The sequence below is a fragment of the Orbicella faveolata genome, unplaced genomic scaffold (assembly GCF_042242905.1).
Source record: "Orbicella faveolata isolate gen_17 unplaced genomic scaffold, um_ofav_v1 contig_47, whole genome shotgun sequence".
In the NCBI taxonomy this organism is placed as follows: Eukaryota; Metazoa; Cnidaria; class Anthozoa; order Scleractinia; family Merulinidae; genus Orbicella; species Orbicella faveolata.
Window position 1 is genome coordinate 26,134,957 of NW_028301577.1, and position 11,196 is coordinate 26,146,152.

Below are 11,196 nucleotides of genomic sequence, written 5' to 3' on the forward strand. Positions count from 1 at the left end.
TGCTTAGCAAGAAGGACGATTCAAACATGTTGGTTTTTAGCAACAGATACCGACCTTTCTTGTCAGCGATGGCGCTTTCGATTTCAAAATCTAAATTTGGCTTGAACAATACCATCACACCTTTTGAATGCGTGGTACCGTGGCTGTTTAACTTTACATGGGCACCCTGCGAACTATTTGCAAGGTAAAGTTTAAGGTTTGGTGAAACTGACCCAACGTCAGTCTGGAAGTTAACCTTCTTTTGCGAAAAAAACTTATTTATATCGTTCAACTCAAACCATTCGGTGATGATTCCTATTATCATGTGCCTGCTGTCCAGCAGATTGAAGCTGAAGTTCTTCATATTTAATGTGATTAACACAAATACCACTCGTAGTATAATATCAATGAAATTACATCTTTTTTTAAAAGAAAAAACAGAAAACCTTAGTAAAATGTGTTGATTCAGATTACGCCAGTGTCTATCCATTGACAAACTCGCCGAAATTTGATTGACTAAATTGGCGTCTACTAACGATGAAGTTCCCAGAATGGCAAAAAAGTTAAACTTTTAATTTTCACATTGATCCCACTTTTTTGCAAATTAAAAATGCTGATATATTTCAGTTCAAATTAAACTGGTTCACTCAAAATTCGATTTGTAGATTAATTAACCCGACTGATTATGACCAAAACGTACGAATCGATTGTGGTAGATGGTAAAAAAAAAAAAAAAAAATTCAGTATTTGTGACGGGTACCGTTTGTTTTCAACAGCACACACACGTTCTTGATTATCTCACGACCAATTACCAAAAAAAAACTACGTTTATTAATTATCTATCAGAAGAAATATGTTAATTTTAGTAGTCCTGGAGCTACAAATTTAGTCAATGCACTTAAATGTCGTCTCCATAACGGCAATCTGTTACTTTTTTAAATTTTTTTTAAACATTTTTTTAAACAAATCCTTTAGATGTTATGACGTTTAACTCATTTATTCGTATAAACCTCTTTCAAGCACTGACCCATGTACACGAGAGAGGGGCGGGGACCCAAACCTATAATTTTCTTTTTTTATGAGCGCGATTCAACCCTCAGTTACCCCATTAAGTCATCCTTATTATTATTATTATTATTATTATTATTATTATTATTATTATTATTATTATTATTACTATTACCAGTATTACTATTATTATTACTATTACTGTTACTTTTACTATTACTATTACTATCACTCCCATCATCATTATCATTATTATTATTATTATTATTATTATTATTATAAATAGCAGCCATAATGAGAAGGAAGACTTACTCCGGATTTCGTGCCAAAGATACGGAATTGTGCAAACACCATGATAAAAAATATGAATCTTTGGCACGAGAAATCTGAAATGTAATATTAATGAATTTGGTAACCATGTTTATCAATGAAAAATATAGAAAGAAACGTTATATTGGACGAGGTTGCTCAAACATCGTTGCCTGCATTATTAACCTTTCCCGGTGCGGCCAAGCAAAATTTCATTGGCTTTTCGCCTTTCCAGCAATAATGCTTAAGAATTATCATTTCTTAGTAAGAAACTTGCGTACGAGTTATAGATCAGAGTTCCATAGCGTTGACTCCTAAAATTCTTGGTATCGTGACCTTGAGTCAATAATCACGTGGTCGTCACTTATTCATAAAACAGGAACTCGCATCAATGTGGAGGATGATAAATGTGCTTGGCTAATTATCTTACAACATCATGTTAAGAAAAAAAGGCGAATGTAAATTTTAAGAAAGAAATAGAAAAGGTGCCATTTTATTAGAATATTAGTTTTATTTCTCGAATCTCTTGATATCAGCGAATTAGTGGTATTATTTATTTGTGAGATATTTCAAAATTCATTAACAAGGTTAGTGTAACGCGGTGATAAATCGATATTTCTCTCTTCCTGTTTGAAATATTTGATCAATACATGTATGTTGTATTAGGAGCATGTTTGATAGATCAGTTGTCAAGACGGCACGATATAGAGAGATTCGACCAGCGTGCATAGTAAGTTAAGGACAAAACTCCAACTAAAAGAGCTACGTCACGGTTTGCGCATCTTAAAAGCTTGTCGTTTGCAATCCGTGTTAATCTTCTCCATCTTTAACCATCCTTGTTCCCCTATCTTACTAAACTACTATTTTCAGATTTCCTTCAATTTAAAGGTAATTTTGTACGTGGCCGGCAAAATAACTCAAATTTCCGTGACTGAGCTGCTTTAAGTACATTTTTATTCCAGGACAACTTACATTGCAAGTTGATGTATTGATAAACAGAAAAATAACCCCAGTTTCACGAATCTGCTGATATCAGAAAATCAGTGGTATTATTTGCGAGATATTTCAAAACTCCGATTAACAAGTCAAATTTGACGCGGTGTTTAATTGATATTTCTCTCTTCCTGCTTGAAATATTTCAGCAATACATGTATTGTATGAAAATACATTTGTATTCCAGAGGAGCTATTTACAAGTTGATGTACTGACGTACAGAAACATATAATCCCAGTCAGTTTCAGGTACATGTAGTGACATCGGGGAACAGAAACTAGAATGATCCGAGCTTTCGTCTTTATCCTGTGGCTGTGTATGCGTACAAGCCAAACAAATACAAAAGGTAAACGAAGTTATACCTTACGAACAGGTGATCAGACAAACACATATTATGCGACTGTTTCAATATACAGAACGACAAAAACTACGCCATGTTCCCGGCAATAAGTGAAAATTACATTAACATCTCAATACAGAACCGCTTCCTCGTCCATGATTCTCGGCGAAGTAATTCTCTCTGTATAATTCGATTCAGTCTGTTGAATAGTTTACCAATTCATGCCACCCCTCAAATTTGAGTTGTGAGTTTTAAGTGTATTACGTATTGGGCACATTTATTTTATTTTTTGCAGATTTTGTTGGGGTTTTAGCCGGTATCGAAAACCTTACTGTTTTCGCAGACGGCTGCCTTGTTGGCCACAACAATGGCATCTGGGACGCCGCGAGGTGGATTTCTTTTTCTAGCGAAACGAAAATCATCGCCGTGTCCGTTCACAACAGAGAAGAATGGTCGGGTGGATTCCTCGGAGTGTTCAGTAACGGAGTGGTCACGGATAGAAGCTGGAAATGCATAGAGACCAACAACCCAGGAGATGGATGGGAGCAAACCGATTTCAATGACGATGCATGGCCGCACGCCTACATGAGTTACAATAACAACGTAATAAGAGTGTATGGAATCCCATCAAGTCTTTATTGGATTAACCCGGCAAATAATCGAGCCATCAGATTTTTCTGTAGACGTCGCTTTAGTGAGGAGGAAAGAAATAGCAATAGCAGTAAGTATCAATGAGACTCTTTCAAGTTTTTCGATCGCGTTTTAGCCTTTAACTGCCTTTTTCAGCTTAATTTCTTCTTCGGCGCCCTGACAAGGAAGTTTGTTTCTGCATCGTCTTACTCGCAATTTAAGCGCGTGATTTTTGCCTTCGTAAAATTTGGTCTAGTCCAACTCCTGTAGCTTCGCTCTCACTTTTTAAACGTTTTCCATTAACTCTGAAAAAGTTTCACGTTCAAAGGAAATTCCTCTCAGCTTTTTGCTTAGTTTCCCTACCTGCTCTTGGTCTGTTACACTAAGAACAAGCTTTCTTCTTTTGTTTTAATTCCATTTCTAAGGCAGAAAAGGCGAAAGCAAAGCAACAGAAAATCCCAGATATTTCTAATGTTTTGATAGTATTTGCTCGCTTCAAGCGGAAATGCGGTGACGATTTCCTCTGACGTCTCGTGACTGAGACGTCTTTATAAGAGAGAAAGCATTCTTCAGTAAGAATTGAGCTGCAAGCGACATAATGGATGACTTTGCGCTCGCGAGTAAACTCTAAGGCAAACCGGCTGGTTTTAAGGTTTTTGTTTTCTAGAAGTAATTTAAAACAAACCACTCTCTTAGTTATTTGTTTAAAATATTCGAGAAGGCGCCTTGAAACTATACTGCGCCATGAATTTAACTGTTAGGACTGACGCAATTCAAGCCCCAATTACATAAACTATCAATATGTTCCAATTTACCGAAGCCACTTGTCTGATATGGTTTATTTGAGAGATGCGAACACGAAATTAGTGGTGGGAAAAGGCGTAAGTTTCTTGGTATTCGAGGGAGAAACATGAAGGTGCCCTCAACCTCGCAACGTGATAGCTAATTTTGCGTTTTTAAAGAAAACAGTTGAAACTGGTTGTTCTGTACTTTTTCCCAGTATTCCAAGATGTGCAAGCAAATGTTACCTACAATAATATATCGACTTAGCCAAGCCTAAAAGCTGAATTAACGTTCCTATTACAATAAATTAACCTGGCGTAACTGGCGCCGGCGATCCCATCGAAAAACCAATTCCTAGCTGTCGACTTAAAAAAAAACTTGACCTCGCTGAGCTCTAAACCTGAGCCCGCGATATGGTCACGTGATACTGCTCAACTGAAAGGTTTTGACAGGTGTCAATTGACCCTTACGTGGATCTGCAATGTCAAATATGTACGCTGTAAACCATAGCTGAATGCCTCGCTCGACCTATTAGCTGGAGTATGGCCGCCATGTTGCGTGACGTCGTCGTCGTCGATTTTTGTCGTCCTCGTCGTCGTAGGGCGCACGCCCCCGCGATCCACGCCCTTAGCCATGTTGACCATAAAAAAAGAGTTGCATGGTTTTCTATTTCTATGCATGCATGTGGTTCTGTTCCTATACTTATGGTGCTCCATTTGGTGGCCCTCCGGGTCCATGGAGCTCCGCTACAAACTCTTTTTTCGTATGCACGCAAGATATTTGACGTTTACTATCAGAACAATTAATTATTCTTTCAATAGCTTTGATATCCATCCTTGGCTTTTACCCAAGTAACACCATCAGGCTGTATCTTGATGGAATCTTCACAGCAGAAGCAGCAGGCAGCTTGACGGTTGTAAGTGACCAGCACAAACTTCAAGCGGTACAGGTAGAGGACAGTTCCGTACTAGATGTTTTCTTTCTGGCGTCGTCCAGTAATGGTATTAATACCGACGAACAGTGGAGATGTACAAACGTTTTCGACGAGGGCTGGTTTCTTCCTAATTACACCGACATCTCGTGGCCAAAAGCCTTTGTTGTTGGCAGCAATACTCGTGCTTACTTCATAGCGCAGGGCGTTAAGTGGATCAAATATGAATCTTCAAGAGCTTTAAGTACCAAGATCTTCTGCCGACGGAACCTCACTACGGGTAAGAACTGAAGATTTTTCCCAGACACCTCAGCGGTCTAAAGCCGTTTTCATAGTAGCCTGCGTTGCAAGCTTTCCCGTACGAAGCGCTTTCTCCGCGTTCCGGACGAGAGCAAATTGGAATCTTTTTGTTCCCGCGCGGCCAGAATGCGGAAAAAGCTCTTCGTACTGGCACGGTTGGCACGCAGCCCATAGATGATAGCGTTCTGCCGGACAATCTACAGGGATTCCAAGTGTTTATCAGGGGGAGGGGTCAAATTCGGTCTAAATAAATCTCCTCTTATGGTAAGATAAGTATAAATTCTAACACACATGTATATCCTTTCTTAAACATCGAGCCATGCTACTTTTACGAGTCGGGGCACAAATAGTGAAATCAATACCCGGAAATCATGCAGACACGGAAAATTGTGGTAAAGATCAGAATTAACCTGATACCTATCCAGTGCCAGGTCGTCGTGAGGGAGCCAAGGACTCATTTATGGCGTCGAATATCTGCGTCTTCCCATGGACAAAATCAAATCGTAGTTTTATTGATTTTGTTGCTTGAATTTCGTAAGTCAGTTTAGTCAGCAGGTCAGCTTAACTGAGTCCGCAAGGGCTCTGAGACCGCTTATCAGTAATTTAAGTACATTACTTTTCCGCATTTGCCAAAATCAAAGAACGTTATCGTCATTTTCGTTGAGTCGACTCAATATTTTACCGCAACGTAGATAACCAAACAAAAAATTAGGAATCAACCCTAAGGTTAGTTCTTTGAACATGGATTTAAATGTGTATAGCTAGAACTGTTCTTGTGATTATCCGAGCTATACTACCATAAGAAAAGGATGGGAATGCTTGTCGTCTCGCGCAGATTCTAGTCTAACTTAGGGTGTTAAGGACGAAATTAACAACACTATTTTTAGCCGTCAAGGTATCTTCTAGAGTTGCTCTCGTCAAAATAATAAAATACTCTGTTCTTGTTGTGCATTTTTAAGTGGTATATTTTTAATTAGGGTTCGCAGAAGATCTTAAATAATTTGTAGGGCGTTAATACGATAGTTCAACTAAAACATAATGGTTGTAGCAGACATTATTTTTTTTAGTTGCATCTAAAACTATTTGGATAGGCAGAATTCTTTTTTCTTGCCAAAGGCAATTTATGCTTCTTTATAGAACCTGTCCTCCGCACTCCACGCGCTTCATCATGTGCAAACCTTCAAACAATCGTTTATTATCTGGTACCAACTGGTTCAACAAAGCTGGAATCATCACCAAGGGTAGAATATTCTACCAACTCGATCGCATCGACAACAACGATAATCAAGCCGTCACCAGCAACTACTACTGCGTCTGCAACCAAAACACTAAGTGGTTCAAATCCTTCAAGTGTTCCAGGTAGTAGAAGTCAGGATGCTAGCGGCATGGAAACGAACAGGCTGTCTACGTTGGAGATCGTGTTGATAGCTGTTTGTGTTGGTTTGACGGTTGTGGTTATTGGGCTAGCTGCTCGTCTCAGTTTTTGTGTTCTCAAGAAACGATAATTTATGGGTAAGAGTAAGAGATAAGTCAAGGAACTGCTTATATTGTCTAGTTCAGGAGGTCACTTCACTGACAGCCGCCGACCAGAGAATTTTTGGGAATAATTTACATTTATATTCCTACTTATTATATCTCTCAGTTACTACGCGCGCTGTGATTGGTCAATTTAGCGGGCCGTATTCTTCTGTACGGCCCGCTAAAATTTAAAGCTGTTTTTGTTGCCAAAATGTTTCGTGATTTATCGAAAAGTGTTCTTACCTTTTTTAGCAAGTAAAAGTTTAAAACTTTCTTTTACTTCTGAAATTGTGTAATAAAACCTGCTAAAGACTCAAGAGCCGGTCGCTTAACAACGACTTCAAATTGACTCGTTTTGCTTTCGAGGTGCGTCAGAAATTTGAAGCGGTTCCGCGTGAATAGAAATCCGGCGTTCCCGAACCCGTCAGACACACAGCGGAGATATAATAAATATCTTTCTAACCTCGTTTTCTCGGTCTGTAACTTACAGTGCGACCTCGAACTCGGTTATAGTAAGAGGTTACGTATTTATATGCATATTTTGTAGTGGTTTCGTACGTTGATTATATGAGTGTAACTTTCATTTCAGTAGTTTAAAAATGGTTTCCTGGACCTCAACCATTCTATCGTATAAATTACAGGTGAACGTACAAATAGAAAAAGTGTGCATACGAGCAAGGTGGTCCAGCAGACCGGAGTATTCCTACTCCGCCCTGGATGGGATGCTAGACCATTGCCGATTATCCCCAGCGTTACGTTCGCCGGTACTCATTTATACACCTGGTTGGAGAGAGGCACTGTGAGAGTAAAGTGTCTTGCCCAAGAACATAACACAATACCCCCGGCCAAGGCTCAAACCCGGATTGCTCGATCAGGAGTCGAGTGCCCTAACCATGAGGCCACCGCTGTTCCCACAGGGTCTGGATGGGGGCTGAAAATGTCGGTTATCAGTTAAATGTTCGGCAGCACGAATCAGCTGTCCGGTATGTAGCTCGGGCTATGAATGAATGAATGAAACTTTATTGCACACTCTCAAAAATGGGTTTTCAGTGAACAATACAAATGCAATAAAAATACAATGAATTAAAAAGTGTAACACTATTCTTGTTTCAAAAACTCGTAAAGCATCTTTGCTTTAAGATTGAGGCTATGAGAACAATGGGACGTAGTGTGGGTCCAATTAGGCAGGATATTAGTTGTATAATAGCAGTTTTTCCCAGAAATACAGGAAAAGTTTGTCTAACGTAGTGAGCTTTTTACAGCGTCACAATCCACCAGAAAGCAGTACAATGAGAATACTGGGCACGTCGTCAAGATTCGTGTATGGTTTCGCTTTTTACCTTTTTTATTTTATTATATTTTATTTTACTTTTATATTACTTTATTTTCCTTTTGTTATTTTTTTATCAATTTTAGTATTTTACTTTCATGTTATTTTTATTTTGTTTCATTTTTCTTATATTTTTATTTGATTATAATTTTATTTTTTATTGCTCATTTTTTTTTACTTTTTTGTTATTTTTATTTTATGTCATCTAGTTTACTGACAAATCTTATGTATATTAATATGATTTTCCTATAAGAATTCTGGGCCACCATAGGTATTCCCAATTAGTTTCTGTAATGAAGCTAGAACGAAAGACACTTTAATAAATGTATTATTATTATTATCATTATTATCATCATTATCATTATCATTATTATCATTATCATTATTATATAATAATAAAAACAAACTTTATTGAGCACTTTTTCATACAAACTTGAATCTTTCATGTACCTGGCAAAAATTATTATTATTATTATTGTTGTTGTTGTTGTTGTCAACACTTTGGTAACACTAAGTAGCTAACAGCTAATAAACTTGTGGCTCTCAAATCAAAAAATTAAAATACAAATATCAAAAAGCTATAGTTATATATATGTAAAAATCTAGAAAAATACATATTAAAACAATTAAGAGGTGCCCTCTGTAATTTTCAACTATGGCCATTTGGACCAGTAAAAATCAAATTCCTCAAACTTTCTCAGATGAATGGTCTAGATAAGTGATTCACAAAAATATAACTTTCAGTTCAATCCGATTCGTATTTTAGCGCTGGGGCCACCATCTTGGTTTTGCCCCTCTGAGAGGGCTTTCAGCGGCCATTTTAGGGCACATTTTTAACAATTTGCCATACAAAGAAAACGATCTAAATCCGGGTAAAAACCCTTTATTCGAGACAAGCAAATGTTTCTTGTTACATTGAGAGGCTGTTTTGGCAATTTGATCATCACCTGATTTTTCTACAGAATTTTAAATTTCTTCCCTTTCGGACTACTGATGAAGCGCCACAAAAAAGGCGAAGTTTAAAGGAAAATATCGCCAAAAGTACATCACTTGAGATCCCAAAACTACCCTCCACTTAAAGAGCAATGTCTCACCTGTAAAAACATGCAATAAAATTTTGGGGCAGTTAAAACTGTAAAATGTTAGAAGAAGAAGTTTAAGCTGTGCTTTTGTCAACAAAGACCGCCGTCTTAATTAGCATAATAACGTAAAAATAACGATGCACAAAGAAAATAATGACATATTCCACTTACCTCGGGACATGTCGACAACTGGATGTTCCACGATGCCTCATGTTATATTTCCAGTCTGTTTCAGCCACATTTTCGGTGATTAGTGTACGAAATCACTCTCAGACATCGCCACGGTTAAGCAGATTTCAACTCTCCGAAGCCCACTTCATAACATCTATCAATATTATTTGTCTTTCGCCTCATAAGCCGCCGTTTACAAGAAGTTTAACAATTTTCTGAGATCCTAATTGACCCAGAAGTCTGTTAGCAGCCTTTAAAATCCTCCTCTTAATCGAGGATTCTCATCAAGAACTCGTTTAAGCTCAGTTCTGTTTTGATCTGTTATGCATCCGCCATTATTCCACAGATTGCGTTACATTTGACAAATGCGCATTCCAACGGGTAGGGGTAGGGTGGGTAGGAAGTGAAAATGTAACCGACATTAAAGCCATTTTGCGCATTTCTGTGGCTAAACTAGTTACTGGCTTTCCCAGAATGATTTGAACATGAGCTTCTGCTTGCAGGTATTTTCTAGGTTATTTTTGCAGGGTAGGTGAGGGGGGGGGGGGGGGGGTCGATAGACAGTACCAAGTCAAAAGATTATGATCTGTGTATCTTAATCAGCTTTATCAGTTCATCAGTGAGGCCCTATTAGGGGTTTTCAGGATACTGGATATTTGGGTAAAAAATTAACAGGATGTGAGAAATTTAGGGGAAAAATTAATGCGGTAGAGCATCTTTAGATCAGATAAAGCGGGACAGTTGTGTCTTTCGCTGCCGGAAGTGCCATCAAATTTTGCAAAAGACAACAGACTGACGAATAGTGCGCAGGAAGTAATGATAAGCGACGTTTTATTGAAACTTCTTACATTTTCTTAGCCGTGTCACTTTTCCATCAAGAAAAAAAAAAAACTCAGAAAATTACTGAAGGGCAGTTAAGGACGGTACCTTCTTTTTTAGGCATGGTTTAAACGCCAGGCGCGCGCTTGGGTTGGAACTAGTGACGTAATTAACTACCCTACCAAGCGTGCGACTTAAAAGAATTCTATTGTGGCCGAAACAAATTTCGCACTAAAAAAACGAGCCTGTACTAAAACCGGGATTACCAGAAAAGCAGGATATCGCTAAGCACTAACTGTGAACGGCTTCCAGCTGAAAAACTATCTTTTATCGTATCCGTAGTAAAAATCATACTGAAATTCAACTGTAGATGGCATAATGCGCGCGCAAAACAACTGCAAGAGACGTCAATGTTTAACTTACTTGGAAAGTAACAGGAAAAAAGTAACGGACACCGACAAAGTTTTCGAAAGGATGAAACAACTCATTTAACTTTTAACAAAGGGGTGATTACAGCTACATTTTATGGTATGAATTGGAAGTGGCAAGCCTATTCGACAATGCATTAGTTTTTGGCTGTGAGGAAAAGTTATGTAGACTGTATTTTAGCTAAGCCAGAGGAGTGCTGTTGCGACGATTCTGTCTTTAAATACATATCAAAAGTGGTTTTTATGTTACTACTTTCCACGTAGTTTAAAGATGTTTTTTTAACATGTTTAGTTTTCTGCATGTAAAGGCGAACCTTAGGAGAATCTGTGAAGAAATATCTTTACCTTTTTTTCAGAAAAATGCTACCGTCAGCAGTAGCTAATTATCTCGGAAAAATTAATGACTACCCACAGTTTTCTTTGTGAATTCTAATAACCCTGGCTAAGATCTTCTTTCTCCACGTTTTCTTAATCTGGCGGAAACACGTTTGTATTTTGTAGGCACCATTCGTTATGAGCCTGAGGCACCCCACAGCCGCTAATGTCGTTCAGTTCTGTGATGGAGCACAGCTGCA

General features: G+C 38.1%; 1 protein-coding gene across 1 annotated transcript; it reads left to right on the forward strand.

The window, feature by feature from the left end:
* The first annotated feature begins 2,571 nt into the window (after positions 1 to 2,571).
* Positions 2,572 to 6,833, forward strand: LOC149097778 (uncharacterized). The gene is made up of 4 exons (XM_089280421.1): positions 2,572 to 2,635; positions 2,886 to 3,350; positions 4,864 to 5,253; positions 6,411 to 6,833. Exons 1-4 carry the CDS (start codon positions 2,572 to 2,574, stop codon positions 6,776 to 6,778), a joined length of 1,287 nt encoding a protein of 428 aa, XP_089136547.1. The 3' UTR covers positions 6,779 to 6,833.
* Positions 6,834 to 11,196: the final 4,363 nt, after the last annotated feature.